Source organism: Doryrhamphus excisus, chromosome 4 (assembly GCF_030265055.1).
Source record: "Doryrhamphus excisus isolate RoL2022-K1 chromosome 4, RoL_Dexc_1.0, whole genome shotgun sequence".
NCBI classification, from domain to species: Eukaryota; Metazoa; Chordata; class Actinopteri; order Syngnathiformes; family Syngnathidae; genus Doryrhamphus; species Doryrhamphus excisus.
Genome location: NC_080469.1, coordinates 24,077,645 through 24,101,800, shown reverse-complemented (window position 1 = coordinate 24,101,800; position 24,156 = coordinate 24,077,645). Strand labels below are relative to the sequence as shown.

The 24,156-nt window shown below is 40.4% G+C and overlaps 3 protein-coding genes across 4 annotated transcripts; all 3 read left to right on the top strand.

The window, feature by feature from the left end:
- The first annotated feature begins 8,002 nt into the window (after nt 1-8,002).
- Nucleotides 8,003-9,863, top strand: LOC131128126 (zinc finger and SCAN domain-containing protein 30-like). The gene is made up of 2 exons (XM_058070710.1): nt 8,003-8,249; nt 8,637-9,863. Exons 1-2 carry the CDS (start codon nt 8,069-8,071, stop codon nt 9,647-9,649), a joined length of 1,194 nt encoding a protein of 397 aa, XP_057926693.1. The 5' UTR covers nt 8,003-8,068; the 3' UTR covers nt 9,650-9,863.
- A 1,021-nt stretch (nt 9,864-10,884) lies between these two features.
- LOC131128095 (zinc finger protein 316-like) lies at nt 10,885-17,776 on the top strand. 2 transcript variants are annotated; one of them, XM_058070661.1, is made up of 6 exons: nt 10,885-11,114; nt 11,775-13,753; nt 14,457-14,621; nt 14,779-15,000; nt 15,337-15,543; nt 15,686-17,776. In XM_058070661.1, the coding sequence occupies exons 2-6, from the start codon at nt 13,390-13,392 to the stop codon at nt 16,639-16,641; spliced, it is 1,914 nt and encodes a 637-aa protein (XP_057926644.1). In that variant the 5' UTR covers nt 10,885-11,114; nt 11,775-13,389; the 3' UTR covers nt 16,642-17,776. The 2 variants fall into 2 exon arrangements, with proteins under 2 accessions (XP_057926644.1, XP_057926645.1); XM_058070662.1 differs by having other exon boundaries at nt 10,887-11,114; nt 14,457-14,603.
- A 1,252-nt stretch (nt 17,777-19,028) lies between these two features.
- LOC131128125 (oocyte zinc finger protein XlCOF6.1-like) lies at nt 19,029-24,054 on the top strand. The gene is made up of 2 exons (XM_058070709.1): nt 19,029-19,291; nt 20,514-24,054. Exon 2 carries the CDS (start codon nt 20,525-20,527, stop codon nt 21,731-21,733), a length of 1,209 nt encoding a protein of 402 aa, XP_057926692.1. The 5' UTR covers nt 19,029-19,291; nt 20,514-20,524; the 3' UTR covers nt 21,734-24,054.
- Nucleotides 24,055-24,156: the final 102 nt, after the last annotated feature.

Here is a 24,156-nt window from a genome sequence, read left to right as displayed (position 1 = left end):
GAGGGGCGTGATTGGGAGGAACGGCCTCCCTGATTTGAACCCGTGCCGTGTGATGTTCCTGGACTTCTGTGCGAAGCGCAGTTTGGCCATAACTAACACCATGTTGGCACCAGGACACCCAAGGACACACAAGGACACACAAGGACACACAAGGACACACACACAAGGTTCTGGACTAACGGCTGAGCTGTCAATTGATCACCACCTGGTGATGAGTTGGATTGGATGGCGGGGGAGGATGCTGGACAGACCTGGGAGACCCAAACCAGTAGTTAGGGTGTGCTTAGGGTGAACATCTGGTAGAGTCTCCCGTTCGTCGAGTCTTCAACTCTCCGTGGCGGCAGGCCCCGAACCCGATGGTGGACACCAGAGTCCTATCGAGCATGGATGGTTTGTGGGACTCCTGAAGCAGCTGACGGGTACCGTCACTCCATCCTACCAAGCCAAGTATGCCGCCAGGAGGAGCCTAATAAGAGGGGGGGGGGAGTACTGTCATATCCTGTATGTGCTGCTTTGCTTCCACCTCTCTGTCCCGCATTGCACCACACAGATCCGTTGGCGGAATCTCCTCACACATCTGTTGCCAATTACTGATTGTTACTTAAGTCCTTGTTCTCACGCACCTGTCACCAGATTGTCCTGCGTCGTTTGTGCAACCAGCTCGTTCCAAGTTCTCCAAGCTGTAGTTCCAAGTCGTCCATTTTATGCGTCAGGGATCAGACATTGGAGAGATACAGGCTTGGCGTTTCCTTAGCCTTAGCATAACACCGGACCTGCGGCCCCGTTTCTGCTTCCTCTCTCTTTTTTGTCTGCGCCGCCTCAGAGACCCGAAAACAATCCACGGAGAGCCCAATGGTCTCGCTATGTCGTCTGGAATGTTGCACGTGTGATGATATTCACTCGTAACAGATATCTGATGCTGGTCCCATATTTCCAAAAGGTTCTGGCGGGTGTAACGGATGTTCGCCGAACCGATAGTACACAGACAAGGAAGGTACACCATAATAACGATGGCAACTATGTAACTAAGGGACCCTCAAAGAGGGTCAAAATGGAGAGCGTTTGGAGGTTGTATATTGAGTGCATCTTTTCCGTTCTCCTTGTGAGTAAAAGTAATTACTTTCTTTTGTTTAATTGTTTACAAATAACGAAGGTGCTTTGACCTGACTGAGTCATATCGAGATGCATGTCACTGTCGCGACTGAAATCCTGGTCTTGGGTGTCAACCTGTTTGTGTGCTTTTCATGAAATGCCTCGCATGGCTGTGCAATTAGTTGCTCAATGCCCGTTATTAACTCCCATTAAGTGCGATTAAGTGATTAAGTACCGGCGATGAGGAAGTACACCACTATCTTTATCGGTTCGCCCATCGAAATGACCTGCGTAGTGTCTGTACTTGGAGTGGGCGGGACTTAAACTGAAAGTAGGTGTGGTTTAACTGGAAATGAGCACATCTTAATTAGGCTTTTTTCCACTTTTCTGACCTTAAATGTAGTTAAACTGTATTGTTCGCGTGTTAAACGATACCAAAGTTATTTGGCCAAATTATTTTTTTTCAGATCAAAATGAACAAAGTATTATTAGAGCCCTGTAGACATGACAAAACACGACTATAGTCACATTTATACTTTTTTATTTACAATATATTGCGCAACTGCAGGGTCTTGAGACACATGCTAACTCGCAAACTAGAGAGCTAGCGACCTAAACGGTAGCCTTCAAGTTATTTCCTTTCAACTTAAATCGCCAAAAACATACCACTTCCACACGGATAGGGAGGATAACTATTAACAGTTATTTAACCTTTAACATGAACATGAATCAAACGTAATAATTTTTTTTCTGGGTACATGATACCATACAGCATCCATATCAAAGAACTAGAACAGGGGCCTCAAACTAGTGTCCTGCGGGCCACATTTGGCCCGCGTGCCGCGTGTTTGAGACCCCTGTTCTAGTGCATTTATATTAGCAGTGTGTTTTGCAGACAGGAATATAAACTGACATTAATTGCGCTGTTGAACGTGTCACTCTAACTTTGTTGTTGCTGCGTATTGTATTTTTTACAGCAGTAATTATTGTTTAAGTGTTTTACTCCACCACTGAACCGCTGATATTGGAATTGCATAGCCGATGTGAAAGTGTGCGGAAAAGTCGTTGCTGTTTTAAGATGGCAAAAAGAATTAGTAAGAAGTGGTGCATAGTAAAAAAAATTACTGCTAAGTGCCGATAAGGAATAAAGCCAAGTACTTTTTGTAGGACCATACTGAATTACAGTTTTTCCCCTTTGCTTATTTGCATCATGTTGAATTGCATCATACTGCAAGAAATTGCACCGTATCGTATTGGATCGCATTGATTTTAACTAAATGATTATTGTATCGCATCGTGAAGAGGGTGAACCGTATCGCCAGAAAATTCGCTAGCAGTGCATCAAGCTGCGTATCGAATTGTCCTCAGTGGTGAGATTCCCACCCCTACTGATTATGTGTACTGATTACGTGGGATCGTTGTCTTCCTCACCTGTGCACCTGCCTTCTTTTGATCTATCGACTCGCTCATAAATCAATCACAAATCAAAGAGACTGCAGATGCGGTGAGGGACTGTCGTAAACGCAATTATCATCCAAACATAGTGTCCTGTTCATGGATTACCCCAAGATGAACTGAATTGCTGCTTGGGGTTTTTTTTTTATTGAGTTTGCCGCGACTTTGAGAGCGAATGTGCAAACAATAAAGAAAAATAGTAATACAAAAATATGCATGCTGACTGTATATTTTTAAATAATGGCCCAAAGTTCCCAAATTGATATCCCTTTACATACAATTTGATGTAATTATCGTTGTAGTTGCACATCGAATTATTTCCATCTGCGATTAAATGCGATTAATTGTGAGTCTGATAAAAGCCTCAATCATGACATCCTAATAACTACATTAGAAAGGTACGGAATAAGAGGATTAGTTCTGAACTGGGTCAAAAGCTACTTAACTGACATACAGCTAGGTGAATACACACCTGCAAGTTTTTATATATATATATATATATATATATATATTATGTGCGGAGTACCCCAGGGGTCAATACTGGGACCAAAACTGTTCAACTTGTTCAATGACATTAGCAAAGTTACGAAAGGCTTAACGCTGGAATTATTTGTGGATGATACCACTGCTTTTTGTTCCGGAGGGAGCACAGAAGAAATCATTAGAAATGTCAGAGAAGATTATTAAAGATGATTAAAAATATGGTTTGATAATAATAGATTGTCCTTGAATCGAAGTAAAACTAAACTTATGCTGTTTGGTAGCAGCAGAAAGGACACGTACCAGTAAATACAAATAGACGTTGTAGACATTGAAAGGATGAAGGAAAATACATTTCTGGGGATCATAATAGATGTAAATATGAACTGGAAGCCTCATATTACAAATATTGAACAAAGCAAAATTTGTTCTCAATTGGAAATCCCTCCACACTTTATTGTTCTCTGGTTTTATCATATCTAAGTTATTGTGTGGAAATATGGGGTAATAAGTAAAATATATCTTCACTCGCTAAATGTAGGTCAGTAAGGATAATCCATAATACCGCCTATAGATACAGTAAACCTCGGATATATCGGAAATTCGCTCACAACGGACAGATAAAAAAGAACCAATTTTTCTGTAATGCATTTCCAATAAAAATTCATTGCATATATCGGATTTTTTTATAACGGATTTCGCCTATTTCGGACAAAATCTCCAGTCCCGTTCCAATGCATTTCCATGAAATTTCCCTCGCATATATCGGATGACCGCATCGTGGCGCTCCGATTCGCCGAATCGTGACAGGCCGCTATACGACGTCATTTGCAGCGTTTGCAGGTACATTGGAAACATAGTCAAGGAAGTGCCTTTTTATAACGGATAAAATCCGATTTACGCATATACCGGATATAAATCCAATATATGCGTAAAACGGACATTTTCCGGTATACGCATATAACGGATTTCGCTTATATCGGACAAAACCAGTGGGAACAATTGAATCCGATATATCCGAAGTTTACTGTAATATACAAACTCCTTATTTCTAAAATGATAAAAAAATGACCTAAAAATGTCATCCAATCAGGTCTTGAACGAGTCATCTTTTGACTATTTATTGTTATATATATATCACTATTTTGATGGTGATCATGGTTAGCATTATGTCAGTATATAGTTACATCATGTAAAGGACCATATAGGCTAGATTAGTTTTGTGTCTGTTTATTTAAAACTAATAATAATATGAATTGGTTCTGCATGGGCATGTTTATAGTTTATTTTGTAACGTTTTGAATGTATTTTTTTTTTTTTAATGACTTGGAATGACTTGTTCTGGTAGCTTTCTGACAGCTTTCAAGGCAGCCAGCAGGTGAATTACAGTTTTTCCCCTTTGTTTATTTGCATCATGTTGAATTGCATCATATCGCAAGAAATTGCACCGTATCGTATCGGATCGCATTGATTTGAACTAAATGATTATCGCATCGTATCGCATCGTATCGCATCGTGAAGAGGGTGAATCGCATCGCCAGAAAATTCGCTGGCAGTACATCGAGATGTGTATCGAATCGTCGTCAGTGGTGAGATTCCCACCCCTACTGATTAAGTGCCATGCTTGGGATTGTTGTCTTCCTCACCTGTGCACCTGCCTTCCTTTGATCTACCCACTCGCTCATAAATCAATCACAAATCAAAGAGACTGCAGATGCGGTAAACGCTATTATCATCCAAACATACTGTCCTGTGTATAGATTACCCCAAGATGAACTGAATTGCTCCTTGGTGATTTTTTTTTTTTTTTGATTGAGTTTGTCGTGTGAATTAATTAAATGTTTGTTTGAAACTTGCTTAAATGCAGATGGGGTTACAGCCTGTATAAAAATGGATTGGTTATTGCAACGTTTCAAATACTGAAAGGTTTAACCTGAAATTAGCCACGTATACATGGACCCAAATATTCCAATAGCCACGTATACATGGACCCAAATATTCCAATAGCCACGTATAAATGGACCCAAATATTCCTATAGCCACGTATACATGGACCCAAATATTCCAATATCCACGTATACATGGACCCAAATATTCCAATATCCACGTATACATGGACCCAAATATTCCAATATCCACGTATACATGGACCCAAATATTCCAATAGCCACGTATACATGGACCCAAATATTCCTATAGCCACGTATACATGGACCCAAATATTCCAATATCCACGTATACATGGACCCAAATATTCCAATATCCACGTATACATGGACCCAAATATTCCAATATCCACGTATACATGGACCCAAATATTCCAATAGCCAAGTATACATGGACCCAAATATTCCAATTGCATTCGGTTTATTTGCTCAAACGGAAAGAATGTAACCTTTGTATACGACTCATTCCCAAAGAAAAGTGCCAATCCAAATGAATATATAATGGGATTCCCAGGGGTGGAATATTCCTTTCCCCAATCCGATTGAGGTATCTTGTACCCGCTCAATCGGAAAGTTGTCAGACTGCGTTCTTCTTTGTGTTTTTTTTCTTCTTCTGTTGTTTATTGGCGGTTGGCAAGCAGCTTTCGTGTGCATTAGCGCCATCTGTGGAACAGAATCTACATAAACCCTTCAATACTTTATTAGTATTAGTCCAGTCCAAAAATGACTTTAGCCCTAGCTAAGGGTTAGTTTGTATGACATCCCCATCAGCAGTGTAGTCCATCACCGGTGACTTACCCCCCCCCCACTTTGTCCCGCGGGCGGCGTAAATAAAGAGTTTGGCTTCTCATAACAATATGCGTTCAAAAGAGTAATACGTTTGCATTACACAAATATCCCACCGTATCCTTTCACACGGTCACCTGAAGACTGCAGCGACGCAAGATGGACAGGCAAATACTCGTAGTGATACAAACGGAGAGAAAATAACACAGCGATTGAGAGGTCTGACGTTTTGGTTAACAACGGTATTACTCTTTTGAAACCATGTTGCTTTGAAAAGACAAACTCTTTACTTACGTGGCCCCACCAATTAACCGGAACTACATTCCACCTCACCAAAAACTGACCAGAACGCTGCTTATGGGACCAAGTGGGGGGGGGGGTTAGTCACTGCTGATGATATCATACAACTTAATTGTATGATAGTAAAAAAATATTTATGTCTATGTGTATATCCATGTGTAGTAATGAGGTGTTGTGTGTGTGCATGTATGTGTGTGTGTGTATGTATGTGTATATATATATATGTAGATATGTGTGTATGTATATGTGTATATATATACATATATATAAATATATATAGTAAGTGTATTGTATTGTAATTGTATATGTGAGAAAGAATAATGTAGCATAGTATGCATGTCTGAAATAAATTAAGAAAAAGAAAAGAAAAAAGAAAGAAAAAATATTTAAAAAGCGGAAAAAAACATGATTAAGGTTTGAGTTGTGACAGAAATGATGTGAAACAAAGCATGAAATGTTACAAAACATCAATTATTTTTGAAGAAAATACACGCCTCGCACGGCTGTGTAATTAATCCACGTAAACACCCTTTGAGTAACACCCTTTAAGTGTCAGAAGATGTCCTACAAGTGTCTCTTGGCACAACAACAAAGGCCAGCCAACCAAACCGGTTTGAGCAGAAGTCGAAGCAAAGTTGAAGTTGAAGCAAAACATTTATTTATTTTTTTTAGGAAAAAAAGGCAAATATGTATAAATAAAGACAAATAACTATGGCAATTACGCTGCAAAAAGTACAACAAAGAATTACTTTGGAGACATGAGGCTTTAGTCATCTAAATATTGATATCGGCGGCACGGTGGTCGAGTGGTTAGCATGCAGACCTCACAGCTAGGAGGACCGGGGTTCGATTCCATCCTTGGCCATCTCGAACGACGGGGTCATCTTCCTCCAGCAGAGAGCGCTCTCTCACCTGGAGAAACCTGGGAGCACTGTAAGAATCATGTTCTGTCATGGATACTGGACTACCTCACCAACCGTCCACAGTATGTGACACGGGACCGTGTGTCCGACACGGTGGTCTGCAGTACAGGGGCCCCACAGGGAACGGTCCTGGCTCAACAAACCAACCTGCCACCTGCAGAAGTTCTCTGACGACTCTGCAATCGCAATCGTCGGTCATCACAGATGGGGATGGGGACGACAGGAAGTACAGAGGACTGACACAGGACTCTCTGGACTGGTGCCAGCGAAACCGCCTCCAGATCAACGCTGGGAAAACTAAAGAACTGGTGGTGGATTTCCGCAGTAGCTTCCACTCTCCTCCAACACCAGTGAACATTCAGGGAGATGGTGACATCTTCCACTGATGTCGCTGTTGGAGACTTACTGAGATCTTTGTCTCTCTAGCGGTACACTGTTGGACTGCCTGAAACCATAGTCTTGGCTTTCGTTAATTACTTTGCACGGCTGTATAATTAATCCACTTAAACACCCTTTGAGTAACACCCTTTAAGTGTCAGAAGATGTCATACAAGTGTCTCTTGGCACAACAACAAAGGCCAGCCAACCAAACTGGTTTGAGCAGAAGTTGGAGTTTGAGCGGTGACAGAAATTAGAAATTAAACAAAGCATGAAACGTTGCAAAACATTTATTAGAAAAAGGCAAATATGTAATTAAACACAAATAACTATGTCAGTTACGAAGTTAAAATAAGAAATTAGGAGAGATAATAGAGAAATAATAGAGGTCAAAAGGCTTCAAACCAGTAGAGGAGTAAAAATAATTCATAATAATTACCATTACTATGAATATATATCATTAGAATATTACTACCATCATTATTATGATGGTAGTAATATTTATTTTTTAATTATTTAATCAGTATTATTTTTTTATTTCTCTCCTAATTTGAATAATAAAATAAGTCTGATACACTAGGTGGCGGTATTCACCTTTTTTAAGTCATGGTTGCTACCCGCCATTAAAGCAAAATAAGAAAAATGCGGAAGTCAGAAACCGGAAACGCTTGATGTGGAAGGGCGAAGACGAGTGAAATCGCATTTAAAATGTTGAAAGAGTTGGTGAAGGAGCGACTAATGGCGGCGGCCGATGAAATATTCGCGATGTTTGAAAGAACGTTAGCGTCCTACGAGGAGGAACTTTGTCGAACGAGGGAGGAGAAGACGCGACATCGACAACAACTGACGGCTGCTGTTAGCAAGGCTAACATTGGATTGCAAGTTGGACGTATGTTTACCTCTCAACTAGACATCTTCATCTCTTGACGTTGTATATATATATTTATAATATGTTTATATTTATATATACAGTTTCGCACACACCACGAACGAGTTTTGTTTATGATATCACAGTACAGTATGCTAATATAATCCAAAATGGCGGCCCGTATACAAATGTACGGTATTGTGTGTTCTCATTTAGCTTTCATTTATGTTAGACATACATTGTAGTATGTAGTAAAATACTTTTTTATTGGTGGTTACTTTATAAGCAGTCAATGTTGATCAATAAATGTACAATAATAATAAAAAAAAATTGAAGTTTAATAACTATGACATCAAACATGACAACAATGTTCAAAACAAATCACTGATTCCGGTTTGTGTCCTGCAGGTGTCCAGCATCTGATTGGTCGTCAACAAGAACAGCAGGGGACGAGCTCCACTTTGAGGCAGGAGGATCCACAGCCCCCCCATGTCAAACAGGAAGAGGAACTCTGGATCACCCGGCAAGGAGAGTGTCTTCTAGGGACGGAGGGGGCTGATCTCACCAAGCTGCCACTGACTGGTGTCTCTGTGAAGACCGAAGACCATGAAGACAAACCATGTGAGTCCTCGCAGCTTCTTCACAGTCCAAGTGAGGAGAACGGAGGGGCGGAGCTTCCGAACAGCATCTCACCACAACACATGACAACAGAAGCTAACAACCTCTTAGCTCCGCTATCAGATAGTGGCGAAACCACGTCACACTCTCCTGAGGATGAAGACAGGGACGACACTCAAGAACCTTTGAGCAGCGATACAGACGCTGAAGGTGATATGAGGACTCACACCGACAACAAACACTCTGAATGCTCTGAAAAGAAGCCGGGAAAACAACAGTTTACGTGTTCGTTTTGTGGTAAAAGCTTTTTTTATAAGAGCTATTTGGCGAGACACGTGGAGACGCACACAAGAGAAAAACCCTTTCGATGCTCAATTTGTGGGAAAAGATTTTCCCGAAAGCAACATGTGGTCGGGCACATGAGAACGCACACTGGAGAAAAACCCTTTGCTTGTTCTGTGTGCGGCGATACTTTTGCGGTCAAGGCCAATTTGAAAAGACACATGATGACGCACACGGGTGAAAAACCCTTTCATTGTTCGGTTTGCGGTAAGAAGTTCTTCCGAAAAGATTATGCGCTGTTACACATGAGAACGCACACAGGAGAAAAATGTTTTACCTGCACCGTCTGCGCTAAAAGATTCTCATATTACAGTCATTTGCTGAGTCACGTGAGGACGCACACAGGAGAAAAACCTTTCAGCTGCTCAGTCTGCGGCGACACATTTGCTCAGAAGTCCACTTTGAACAGACACACGGGGACACACACGGGTTCTGCACTTCCTTTAAAGGTCTCATTGTAAGGTGTGGGTACTGTGGAGTGAATGAAGCGCTGTGAGTTTCGAAAAAAAAAATTCTCAGCTTCACTTTATCACAGTTTGTCAAAAATATGAATTAATAAACCATGCTGTGTGTTGAATACAACCCACTATTAGCCAGGATTTGTACATATTGAATGAATGTTTACATAATTTTTGCCTCAATTAAGCATACTTATGCATAAAAAAATGCCGAAATGTACAAAAATACTATAAAGGGTGCGACACACAAGCACCAGACTTGATCACAGGAACAACAAGGCTTTTATTGCAGGTTAGAATTATAATCAATCACCAATAATCCCTAAAAAAAACACTAATGTTGTGACTGTAACCCACGACTAGCTAAAATTAAACTCTGAACCCCTGATCGCTCATATTTATGGCAACACACACAGATATGAGTCTTATTTATGTTAAATTACTCTTATTATGTTGACCACATTAGGCAATACGAGTGTAAATGCGACTATAGGGGTGTTATTCCACATCTAGAGGGCTCTAATAATATTAAGGAATCTTAGTTTTTGGAGAAATTAATGATCACAGTCGGGTTTGGAAGCAATTATTTGTTATTACACCTGCACAACAAGTGAAATAGCACTTTTTTTACAAGGAGTCAGTTATATGCATTTAGGTCTTAGAAAGGTGGATTTTGGAAAAGATTGTACATTTTATTTAATGTTTATAACGACTGAGTTTTTGTCAAGAGGTTTCATTTCGAAGTCGTGACGTTTTTCCTGCTGAATAGTCTGTACATCGTAATATTATTCGAATTTTGCGCAATTTAATCATTACAATCTTGGAGCGACTTGGGAGAATAGACTACCCGATTCACTTCAATGATTCACTCATAAGAAAGCGAGTCATTTAAAGGAATCGAGTTTTCCATCACTAGTTGTTTCAAGGTCTGCCCAACAAACCCTTTTCCTGTTTACGTTCTGCTAACCAATAGGAGAAGAGAGCGGTGTCACGTGTGGGAAAAGGGCGGAAAACCCACCAAGTTTTGACATCAACCGATTCAAACCAGGAAAAGCAAAGTACGTTCATTATTTAGCGCACTGTACAACTATTACATTTTATTGACTAGAAAGATTAGCGATAAGGTGATTTTGCCTCTCTTCTTCCTTATTTTGGTAACCTTCAACACCGCCGCTAGATGGCAGCATTGTGACGCCGCTGTCGCCTTAGCTAACCTCAACCGAAGAAGAAAAGGGTGGAAGTTAGCAACGCTTCCGGGGGCGGCAGAGACGCGACAAAGGGTAAAGAAGACGACGTCTAATCGGGTTAAAAACATAGAAAATGTTCAAGGAGTTGGTGAATGAGCGACTAATGGCGGCAGCGGATGAAATATTCGCTCTGTTTGAGAGAACGATAGTTTCCTACGAGGAGGAACTGACTCGATCAAGGGATGAAAAGGAGCGATATCGACAACAACTTGAAGCTGTTTGTGAGTCTCACATTGATGTTTTTTCCCCAACTTTACTAGCCTTCTACTTTTACTTTTACTACATTTAATATATCTGCCAGCGCTGGTAGGTCTGATCGTCTTTTTCTGCCTTTTTTTCCATTTGTGTGAAACGAGCGGTATTATTCGAGTTATACTATATGTAGAGATTGATGCATTTTTTAAAGGAAATAAATAATAGTAATTTTTGGAAAATTAGGTTAGAAAATAATATCATAAAAATATAATTATAATAAAAATATAATGTGGGAAAAAACAAGAAAAAGTTTATTTTTTTTTACAAAATGGAAAGAAACAACAGAAATGCAGTAAAGTTGAATTAATTTTTAAAAATGTTTTTTACAGACAATATTTTAAAAATAATTTTTTTGAAAGATTTGGTTGGGGAAAAATAGTAATATTAGGAGAATAGAGTCACAATATAATGAGAATAAAGTCAAAATCAAGGCAAAGCAGTCATAGACCAGCTCTACTTGAACTATTTATAACTTCTTATAATGTCTGCCTGCTCCTCAAGACCATTCCAAGTGTAGAAGAACATCATTCAGACACTGTTCTGTCTGTCCACTAGAGTAAAATATTCATATTTGATCATATCATATTTGACAGTCTGAGTTAAAGTGTGCTTGTTGTGACCTGCAGACGCCCAGCAGATGATTGATGCTGAAGAAGAAAGACCCCCTGAGCCTCAGAGGGAGATCGCCACTTTCAATCAGGACCCCCCTAACATTAAAGTGGAAGAAGAGGAGCCACAGCCCCTCCACGTTAAAGAAGAGGAGGAACTCTGGATCACTCAGGAGGGCAAGGAAGCCGATCTCACCGAGGTGCAACTGATTGGTGTCTCTGTGAAGACTGAAGACGGCGAAGACAAACCATCAGAGTCGTCACGGCTTCAGCTTCAAGCAGACCACCTCTTTGCTCCACTTCTACATCGTAACGACACAGCGTCACATTCCCCTGAGGATGACGACTGGGACGACGCCGAGGAACCCTTGAGCAGCGGAACAAACAACAAACACTCTAAATGCTCCCAAAAGAAGACCGGTAAAAAACATCTGAGTTGCTCAGTTTGTGCGAAAATATTTACTAAAAAGGGTGATTTCACTCGACACATACGGACGCACACAGGAGAGAAACCTTTTAGTTGTTCGGTTTGTGGTGATAAATTTGCTCAGAGGTCCACTTTGACAAGACACATGAGAACGCACACGGGGGAAAAACCCTTTTGCTGCTCGCTTTGTGGTGAAAGATTCGCCCATAAGGTAAATATGCTGTCACACATGAAGACGCACACCAGAGAAAAACCTTTTAGTTGCTCGGTTTGTGGCGCTCAATTCTCCCGAAAGATGCATGTGGTGTCACACATGAGGACGCACACTGGAGAAAAACCTTTTAGCTGCTCTGTGTGTGGCGATTCATTTGCTCAGAGTTCCACATTGAATAGACACATGGGGACACACGCGGGATGTCCTCCCTGATGTCCACTAGGCTAAGTGGGACGCGCTACGAGTTAGCAAAACATCAGCAATTTTATGAGAATAAAGTCAAAATATTAAGAGATAATGTTGTGTTGTACAGACAAAAAAATCATAATATTATGAGGAAAAAAACTGAAATATTGAAGAAAAAATACATTGCTTTTTTCATCACAATATTGATGGAAACAAAACAATATAGTTGTAATTGTTTGAAAATCGGGTTGGGGAAAAGGTTACAATGTGATGGGAATAAAGTCAAATCAAGAAAAAATGTGAGAATAAAGTCATAATATGACAAAAATAACATTTATTAAGATTTTTTGAAGAAGAAAGAAATATTTGGAAAAAACAGCAAAAGTGTTGGGACACTATTGACACAGGTAATCGTCTTCATGTGTGCTTTCTAAATAAACAAAAACACAAAGCAATTGTGTCTTTGAACGCAACCCCGCACATGTTCTGCTACCTTAAACATAAAACTAAAACTGATCATACATACAACTTTTGACTGGTTGGGTGAACTAAAAATATATAATAAATATAATACATTCTCCTTTTGACACAAACGCAACACAAACACGAACATATCGTGAGCAGATTATTAGATTACTTTCCCATGTGACTATGGCGTTACATCATCAAGTATTTTGCTCGGCAGGCTCCTCTCTTCCAGAGGTCGGAGCTGGCGTTTTGCGCATGCGCCAGTTTCCAAGGCGGGCAATAACCCGGAAGCGGATCCAATTCACTTCACAAAAGAGAGACGGACATTATTTTCCAACATGTCGTCAGAAGGACCTCGTGGCACTTATTTCTGGAGCGAAGAGGAGGCCGTCTTCTTGCTTCGGCAGCTGAAAGAACCCAACATTTTCAAGTGGCTCGACGGAAGTAAAACCAGGAACGGGGAAGTATTTAAAAAGGTGGCGAAAAAAATGGAGGAAGCGGGCTTCATTCGGACTTCTGCGCAGATAATAGTGAAATGGAAAAGCATGAAGCGGAATTACTTCGTAACCAAAAGGAAGATGCAAATAAATGGACACAACTCAGTTCCGTGTCCATACTTTGATCTCCTCGATGACCTGCTAGGAGGACGAGCGTTGTCTCAAACGTGTGGCTTGGACGTTGGCCTTGGGGCTTCCGTTTCAGGTAAATTGCTAGTGACGTTAGCTAGGAGCTAACTGTATCCGTACACATCGCTAGTAGCTATGGTTTAAGCTAATGTGTGTCCATGTTCGATCTTTTTGTTCTTATCCGCAGATTCGTCATTTCCTCATGTCGCTTCACCTCAATGCAATTTTTAAATGGCCAATTATTAAATAAATACAACTATACCACTATAGTTTCAAACATATTATTGATCATACCGCAGCACCCCGATGGAATATTCTGACCGTGGAATGACTATACATGACAGCTAGAAGACAATAATAATAATAACAATGTCGCTGTAGTTTGTTTAATAGGTAGGCCACATTATGTAAATGGGGCATTGTAGCTTTTTTCAATAGGTTTTATACAAGGTGCTTTCAATTACCTGCGTTCTTAACTGTTCCTGTTTAGCTCTTTTTATATCTTTAGAATGCTCATAAAAGAGAGACACGTATTCAAGTCTCACATAAGGATTGTTGATTATTACAAAAAATTGTAGCTGTACTTTTAATGTTAAATACATTGCACAATACAATTGAATGCTTATGATTTGTTTTGACTACAGCGAGGCATAAAGAAATGCATACTTGAACAAACCATTCGGCAAATTAGACCTTTTCATTTGCTGAAGAGCTAAAAACACGTCTGCTTCTTCTATAGTAACAGATTATTTACGTTTATTTCATTATTTTGCTTGTAGAGAGTGTGCCGAAAGACCAGAGAGAGCCAACTGATGACCCAGAGAAGCATCCAGACGAAGAGGATGCCGTCGAAATGGAAGAGACGGCTGAAACAGAAGAACGGGAGACTGATAGTCCTCCTGTATTAAAGACGAAGACTCGCCCAGGTAGCTTTGCGATGTTTGGTAGGTTATCTTGCAGGTATGGTGACAATGTTGCATCTCTGTGTGGCATTTTCTCCAAAGAATATGGATGTTTGCTTCATAGGAGACTCTAAATTGGCCTGTTGAGCTGTCCAAGGGGTTTGGAGGATGGCTAATGATGACTTTTTATATGTTTTAGGGGAAAGGCAAAGACCCAGGGGCCGACGGTCTGACGTGGAGCGGTTTACGTCCAGCATGGAGAGAATCCAGACTGTTTTGGTCCACCAGTTACGACAGAGCCAAGAAATGCAGGAAAGGCTGGTGAATACCATCCTCCAGAGCAACGAGTCCATGGTGTCGGCTCTTCTTGAAGGCATCCAGAGTCTAAGACCGCGCCCCCCGGATCAGAGAGGAGAAAAAGGTCCACAGCTCTGTTGACGTCTCTCTAAGAAACTAATCTAAGTACTATTGTTGTACTATTTAGTATTTACTACCAAAATGATGTTATTTTTCCTTATAATGTTGCGTTATTCTTGTAAAAATGTTCTCATTAGATTACATTGGTGGGTGTGTCAGTTGCTCAGTGTGGTAGAGCGGGTTTTACACAGTTGCTGGTTCAATCCTCGCTCCCCACTGCTGATTGTTTCATTTTTCCAAAACAGTATTCACGTTTCCCCAAAGGTCATGCATACATTTCATGAAATGAGCCGCCATTTTTGTCGTGGGGCTTACACAAACGTGTGTTTGTGTCCTGCAGACGTCCACCAGCTGAATGGTCATCAGTCGCAGGGGGAGCCCCGCCCGCCGACCCCCAACGTTAACGTGGAAGTTGAGGACGGAGAGCCAGACGAGGCTGATCGCACCAAGATGGCCGTGAAGACTGAAGACCACGAAGACAAACCACCCGAATCCTTTATGGCTTCATCACAATCCCCATGGTTGGAACAGAGGGGCTGTAAATACGGTATGTTTCCTCGGTAACTTGAGAGAGAGGCAGACAGGAAGTGATGTCAGGGGTTCAGAGCTGAGCGTCAGCTTGGCTGTAAAAGTATCCCGGGGGAAATATTTATTGACGAAAATATGACGATGAAAATTGTGTCCCACAGACGTCCAGCAGATGATTTGTCAAGAAGAACACGCCCCTCAGCTGCAGGGCGGGACCTCCACTTGGAAGCAGGAAGATCCACATCCCCTCCACTTTAAAAAGGAGGAGGTGGACCCACAGCCCCCCCAGGTTAAAGAAGAAGAAGAAAAGGAAGCACTCTGGATCACCCAAGAGGGAGAGTTTCTTCCTGATCTCGCCAAGTTGCCACTGACTCCCATCACTGGGAAGACCGAAAACCATGAAGACAAACCACCAGAGTCCTCACAGCTTCATCACAGTCCAAGTGAGGAGAACAGAGGGGCGGAGCCACAACACATGACAACAGAAGCCGATGGAGACCACCGTGGAGGATCACAAGCAGACAACCTCTTAGCTCCGCTATCAGATAGCGACGACACGACGTCATACTCCCCTGAAGCTGAAGACCAGGACATCACCCAAAAACCCTTGAGCAGCAATACAGACCACGAAGATGATCTGAGGACTCACACCGACAACAAAGACTCTGAATGCTCTAAAAAGAAGACGGGTAAAAAACCTTTGACCTGCTCAGTTTGTGATAAAAGCTTTTCTTATATGAGCAATTTTTCTCGACACGTGGCGACGCACACGGGAGAGAAACGTTTCATATGCTCGGTTTGCGGAAAAGGATTTTTTCAAAGGTGTGATTTGGCCCAACACATGCGGACGCACACGGGAGAGAAACCTTTTCGCTGTTTAATTTGTCGTCAAGGATTTTTTTTTAAGTCCAGTTTAAACAGACACACGAGAACGCACACGGGAGAAAAACCCTTTAGTTGCTCCGTTTGTGGCAAAAGATTTGGTCAAAAGGCACAAGTGACGATACACATGAAAGGACACACGGGAGAAAAACCGTTCAGTTGCTCCATCTGTGGCGCTAGCTTCATTCAAAAATCGCATGTGGTGTCACACATGGAGTACACACACCAAAAATAAAAACTCTTAGTTCATGTCATGAACACACGCTTGAGGACTCACACCGTCGACTCTGACATGCTCCTCGCAGCTACTCACCTTGCCCACCCACATAGAATGTGACTGTTGTTTTTCTTTAAACGCTATCAAGCTAAGTAAGAACCCGTCAGGTTTCAAACTGATAACACAGTAAATTGTATGGTTAGCAAATGCAAGTAAGTACTCTTTATATGTCAGGTTAGGTGGTATTTTTGCTTTTTTGTGGTATTGGGTTTTATTAAGTGTTGGAAGAATTGTACATAAAGTTGTTCCATTTTTACTATATTCTTATGACCTATTTTCTTATGACCTACAAACATTTCATATCACTCACATAGCAAAAGTAAGATTAATGCTGTGTCGCTTGCACATAAGAGGAAATAGCTGCACGAGTCAGAAGAAGATGTGACCGCAGGATGTGGGTGTGTGAGTGTTTCCAGAAGATAACATGCCAAGGAGGAGATACCCACACACTGTGAATAACATGTTGTACAGAAGAACCGGTTTCAACTGGAATAGTTAACCGCACCCTTCCCCTTAGCAGTTGAAATCTCATGTAACTAGGGTGTTCCTAACTGAATAAAAAGCACGGAGAGCGGAGACTGTCTCAGAGTGGGTAAGGAGGATTATAACTGTGCAGTCTGGTTGGAAGAATTGTACATAAAGTTATTCTATTTTTACTATATTCTTATGACCTATTTTCTTATGACCTACAAACATTTCATATCACTCACGTGGCAAAAGTAAGATTAATGTTGTGACGCTTGCACATTTGGTGTACCTCATGATTAGAGAAAACAGAACGTGACAGAACATTCTCTCAGCAGATAGTTTTATCACACCCTCAAGAGGACATAGCTGCACGGGTCACGAGTAGATGTGACCTTAGTGTGTGTGTGTGTGTGTGTAAGTGTCTCCAGAAGATCACATGCCAAGGAGGAGATACCCACACACTATGGATAACATGTTGTACAAAAGAACCGGTTAAACGCACCCTTCCCCTTAGCAGTTGAAATCTCATGTAACTAGGGCGTTCCTAACTGAATAAAAAGCACGGAGAGCGGAGACTGTCTCAGAGTGGGTAAGGAGGATTGTAACTGTGCAGTCTCCATCACTCTCCTTGCAAATAAAAGAAACTCAACTCTCTGTGTCTTCCTTTATACAGGCTGTGTTTTACAAGTGTTGGGGTTTTTAGACCTGACAGTTGACGTCTCTCTAAGAAACTAATCTAAGGTGCCCTGATCTCCTCCAGAGGAGGCTGATCTCACCAAGATGGCCGTGAAGACTGAAGACCACGAAGACAAACCGCCCGAATCCTTTACGGCTTCATCACAATCCCCGTGGTTGGAACGGAGGGGCGGAGCCTCCTTTTACAACACGTGAAAACAGAAGAAGAAGAAGATTGAGACGACTGTGGAGGACCACAAATAGACAAACTCTTGGCGCCGGTGTCGGATTGAAAAGAAAATTTTGGCCGTCCACGTGAAGACACGTGCACACGGTTGTTTTTGTTTTGTTTTTTAATACATAGAAGGTGCCCTACGGGAATGTATGTTGTTGTGAAATATTGTAAGTAAAACTGATTTCTTAGGTTATTTTGTCCAACTGTATACTAGAAGGATGTAGCTTGTTTTTTCTTTATGTTTTTTTATTGCAATATAAATTGAATGGACACCCTTCATCCAAGAAACCAAGTTTGCTCGACCGGCGCAATATTTGTCAAAAATTATTTGATTTAGGAGGCAATTTCAGACCATTTAAAGCTCATGCTACTTTTGTTATATTTAATACAATCTATGGAACAGTGGTGTCATTAGGCCTATTTTTTTTTTTTTATTATTTTTAGTTTTTATTGTATTATTATTTATTCAGGCCCCCTAGAATAAATTTGTCGGAGATATTTTTGGTAAAAAAATCTATAAAAAATTAATAGCAAATACAAAATTATTTATTTTATAGAATTATTATTATTGTACTAAATTATTAATTTTGTAAAATGATTAATTTTTTATTGTAATTTATAAAATTATATAAATTAATATTTTACAAAATAATTATTATTGATTATTATTTCATTAAATTATGAATTTATAAATAAATAAATGTTTATAGATTTTTTTTTATTTTGTATTGATTATTTTATTTATTTTATTTATTTTTTTTTTTTTTACAAAAAAACTACTAGGGATATCTTGTTCAACTCCAGGGGACTCAGTCCCCCACCCCCGTCAGAACCTTGTGACGCCCCTGCTATGGAAAAAACTACTTCACTCGTGTTTCCGTTGCCGTTTTCAACACCGCCGCCTGGTGGCAGCAGTGTGACATCATGAGTGACTTGGCTCAGTGGTAAAACCATCGAAGAAGAAAAAGGCCAGCGACTGCTGAAGGAGGAACCCCCAGACGTCTGGCCTTCGTCGAACCGGGTCTTCTGGGTCCTTCGTCGGCTGCACATCCTTCAATTGGACACTGCGAGTGTTTTTTTTTGGGGGGAGGGGGGGTCTCGCTACAAGAAAACAGTCATGATCATGGCTAATGGCGGCAGCCGATGAATGGATGAATATTTGCATCGTTTGAAAGAACGCTAGCGTCCTACGAGGAGGAACTTTCTCGAACAGGAGAGGAAAAGGAGAAGGTATTTCTATGTGTTTACTCATAAAGTGTTGAAAAGTGGAAAAGTCACACCCTAAAGTGGACATGGACTGGCTGTTATTGTGCTTGCAAGATGAAGCTCACAGCAACAATCCCAACACAATGACAGCCAATCAGGGACCACTTCCGGGTGTGTTTTCCGTTGTTCCATTCCATTGTTTTCCACCCCAACATCTTTTTTTAAAAAAGGGGATTTTACAAGGCAACTTGCATACAGAAACAGGAAAACTAAATAGATTAACAAGATTAAAAAAAACACAACACAGTGATGAAATATGACCAGAATTAATTACAATTAATGCTTTAATTTGACGCCCCAGGATTGAATATGGCTATAAATTAGACATATTTTCATTATTCTACACAGTCCGTGTACTACAACAGATTAGCATTTTGTAGCATAAATGACAAATATATGACATAGATGACACAACACCACAATAACTTTAACACTTTATGAATATGAATTAATAAAATAAACAACATATTTTTGCTATGGAGTATTGATGGCAAACAAATATTGCATGCATCAATCATAGCTTTGCTCACTATAAATCTGGTGGTATTTTTTTATTTATTTTGCTTTTACTCTATAATGTGTTTTTTTAACATTATTAGAGACCTACAAACATGAACTAGCACCCCTATAGTCACATTTACTCTGGTGTCCCCCAATATAGTTGACATAATAAGAGTAATTAAGCCATTTAAGACAAACAAGACTTGTGCTTGTGTCTCTAAGAGAGAGAGGCGGACAGGAAGTGATGTCAGGGGTTCAGAGCTGAGTGTCAGCTTGCCCATAAAAGTATCCCGTGTTTTTCAGGCCAGTTGTGAGATCATTCAAACCTGCAATAAAAGGCTGTTGTTTCCCCGGCGATCAGATCTGGTGCTTGTGTGTCTCACTGAACCCGGAAATGTCCAAGGGCGCACGCTCTTGTCGGGAGAGCTCGAAAGTCAGCAAGTGTGACTTGGGACCGTCATCGGCAATTTTTTACGGCGCCGTTGTTAACCAGGTTCGATGTAGCTCCGAACACTTCGTGGTCACCAGTGAAGCACTGAAGAACTGGATTCTGAGACGGGGTGTTGTGCCAGCAACCTAGCACTGCACTGTCCTTTTTTTTTTGTCTATGTTCAATTTTGTCGGGGGTGGGGGGGTGGGGGGTATTCATTGACGAAAATATGACAATGAAAATTGTGTCCCACAGACGTCCAGCAGATGATTTGTCAAGAAGAACACGCCCCTCAGCTGCAGGGCGGGACCTCCACTTGGAAGCAGGAAGATCCACATCCCCTCCACTTTAAAAAGGAGGAGGTGGACCCACAGCCCCCCCAGGTTAAAGAAGAAGAAGAAGAAGAAGAAGAGGAAGCACTCTGGATCACCCAAGAGGGAGAGTTTCTTCCTGATCTCGCCAAGTTACCACTGACTCCCATCACTGGGAAGACCGAAGACCATGAAGACAAACCACCAGAGTCCTCACAGCGTCATCACAGTGAGGAGAACAGAGGGGCGGAGCCACAACACATGACAACAGAAGCCGATGGAGACCACCGTGGAGGATCACAAGCAGACAACCTCTTAGCTCCGCTATCAGATAGCGACGACACGACGTCATACTCCCTTGAAGCTGAAGACCAGGACAGCACCCAAGAACCCTTGAGCAGCGATACAGACCGCGAAGATGATCTGAGGACTCACACCGACAACAAAGACTCTGAATGCTCTAAAAAGAAGACGGGTAAAAAACCTTTGACCTGCTCAGTTTGTGATAAAAGCTTTTCTTATATGAGCGATTTTTCTCGACACATGGCGACGCACACGGGAGAGAAACCTTTCATATGCTCGGTTTGCGGAAAAGGATTTTTTCAAAGGTGTGATTTGGCTCGACACATGCGGACGCACACGGGAGAAAAACCTTACTGTTGTTCCGTTTGTGGCAATGCGTTTTCCCAGAGGTCGGCTATGACAACTCACATGAGAACGCACACAGGAGAAAAACCCTTCAGTTGCTCCGTTTGCGGGGAAAAATTTATTCAAAGTACACATTTGATTGTACACATGAAAATGCACACTGGAGAAAAACCTTATAGCTGTTCAATTTGCGGCGCTAGGTTCTTCCGTCAATCGCATGTCGTATCTCATAAGAGGACGCACACGGGAGAGAAACCTTTTCGCTGTTTAATTTGTCATCAAGGATTTTCTCAAAAGTCCAGTTTAAACAAACACACGAGAACGCACACGGGAGAAAAACCCTTTAGTTGCTCCGTTTGTGGCAAAAGATTTGCTCGAAAGGAACATATGACGGTTCACGCGAAAGTCCACACGGGAGAAAAAGCGTTCAGTTGCTCCATCTGTGGCGCTAGCTTCGTTCGAAAATCGCATGCGGTGTCACACATGAGAACACACGCCGAAAATAAAAACTCTTAGTTCATGTCATGAACACACGCTTGAGGACTCACACCAACAACTCTCACATGCTCCTCGCAGCTACTCACCTTGCCCACCCACATAGAATGTGTTGTTTTTCTTTAAATGCCTTTCACGCTAAGTAATGTTTCAAACTAATAACACAGTAAATTGTATGGTTAGCAAATGCAAGTAAATACTCTTTATATGTCAGGTTAGGTGGTATTTTTGCTTTTTTGTGGTAATGAGTTTTATTAAGCAATATTTATGTTGTACATTTCACTCTTTTGACTCATTTGTTGTATAATGTGCTTAAAATGTTTAGTATTTTTGGCTGTAAAAGGGTACAGTACCATGTTTCCTTGTCTAAAGAGATCTTGCTGAATCCTACAAAAAGTACTGCATAGTACTGCATAGTTGTCAGGTTTAAACCCCAACACTTGTAAAAAAACACAGCCTGTACAAAGGAAGACACAGAGAGGTGAGTTTCTTTTTACTTGCAAGGAGAGTGATGGAGACTGCACAGTTACAATCCTCCTACCAACTCTGACAGTCCCCATTTCTCCATGCTATTTATTTAGTCAGGAACGCCCTAATTACATGAGATTTCAACTGATAAGGGGATGGGGGGGTTTAACTATTCCAGTTGAAACCGGTTCTTTCGTACAACATGTTATCCATAGTGTGTGGGTATCTCCTCCTTGGCATGTGATCTTCTGGAGACACTTACACACACACACACACACACTAAGGTCACATCTACTCGTGACCCGTGCAGCTATGTCCTCTTGAGGGTGTGATAAAACTATCTGCTGAGAGAATGTTCTGTCACGTTCTGTTTTCTCTAATCATGAGGTACACCAAATGTGCAAGCGTCACAGCATTAATCTTACTTTTGCCACGTGAGTGATATGAAATGTTTGTAGGTCATAAGAAAATAGGTCATAAGAATATAGTAAAAATAGAATAACTTTATGTACAATTCTTCCAACCAGACTGCACAGTTATAATCCTCCTTACCCACTCTGAGACAGTCTCCGCTCTCCGTGCTTTTTATTCAGTTAGGAACACCCTAGTTACATGAGATTTCAACTGCTAAGGGGAAGGGTGCGGTTAACTATTCCAGTTGAAACCGGTTCTTCTGTACAACATGTTATCCATAGTGTGTGGGTATCTCCTCCTTGGCATGTGATCTTCTGGAGACACTCACACACACACACATATACATTCCGGGTCACATGCAGCTATTTCCTCTCCACGAGAGTGTGATAAAAACTATCTGCTGAGAGAATGTTCTGTCACGTTCTGTTTTCACTAATCATGATGTACACCAAATGTGCAAGCGTCACAGCATTAATCTTACTTTTGCCACGTGAGTGATATGAAATGTTTGTAGGTCATAAGAAAATAGGTCATAAGAATATAGTAAAAATAGAATAACTTTATGTACAATTCTTCCAACATAATATTATGAGGAAAAATACTGAAATATTGAAGAAAAAATACATTGCTTCTTTCATCATAATATTGACAGAAACAAAACAAAATATAGTTGTAATTGTTTGAAAATTAGGTTGGGGAAAAGGTTACAATGTGATGGGAATAAAGACAAATGAAGTAAAAATATGAGAATAAAGTCATAATATGACAAAAAAACATTTACTTAGATTTTTTTAAAGTCAAAATATGTCATAATTACAAGAAGAAAATTCACAAGAGGAAAGTCGAAAGAGGTGGAAAATAAAATAAAAAAAATCAGTAATTTTATGAGAATAAAGTCAAAATATTAAGAGAAAATGTCATGTTGTGCAGACTAAGAAATGATAATATTATGATGAAAAATACTGAAATATTGAAGAAAAAATACATTACTTTTTATCATAATATTAACAGAAACAAAACAAAATATATAAAAAATAAAATAATAAAATCAAATAATAAAATAAAAATCAAATAAAGTAAAAATATGAAAATAAAGTCAGAATACGACGAAAAGAACATTGACTAAAATTTTTTGAAGAGGAAAGAAATATTTGGAAAAAAACAGCAAAAGTGTTGGGACACTATTGACACAGGTAATCGTCTTCATGTGTGCTTTCTAAATAAACAAAAACACAAAGCAATTGTGTCTTTGAATGCAACCCCGCACATGTTCTGCTACCTTAAACATTTTCTACATCTTGATCATAAATGTGGTTTATTTTATTTCGGTGTTTACGTTAGTCACATGACGCATTACTTAATGATATTTTTATGGGAAATAAACTATTGACTATTATTGTTTTTTAAAGTAATTTATACATATATAGTCATAATACATACAACTTTTGACTGGTTAGATGAACTAAAAATATAAAATATATAATAAATATAATGCATTCTCCTTTTGACACAAACGCAACACAAACATATCGTGAGCAAATTGTTTTAGCTTTAGTCTTTTG

Excerpts from the sequence above, each read along its gene's own strand:
- LOC131128126 (XM_058070710.1), top strand. The coding sequence starts at position 8,069 with ATGTTGAAAGAGTTGGTGAAGGAGCGACTAATGGCGGCGGCCGATGAA. Across the intron at positions 8,250-8,636 it reads CATTGGATTGCAAGTTGGAC|GTGTCCAGCATCTGATTGGT; the intron begins GTATGTTTACCT and ends TGTGTCCTGCAG.
- LOC131128095 (XM_058070661.1), top strand. The coding sequence starts at position 13,390 with ATGTCGTCAGAAGGACCTCGTGGCACTTATTTCTGGAGCGAAGAGGAG. Across the intron at positions 13,754-14,456 it reads CCTTGGGGCTTCCGTTTCAG|AGAGTGTGCCGAAAGACCAG; the intron begins GTAAATTGCTAG and ends TTTTGCTTGTAG. Across the intron at positions 15,544-15,685 it reads ACAGAGGGGCTGTAAATACG|ACGTCCAGCAGATGATTTGT; the intron begins GTATGTTTCCTC and ends TGTGTCCCACAG.
- LOC131128125 (XM_058070709.1), top strand. The coding sequence starts at position 20,525 with ATGATTTGTCAAGAAGAACACGCCCCTCAGCTGCAGGGCGGGACCTCC.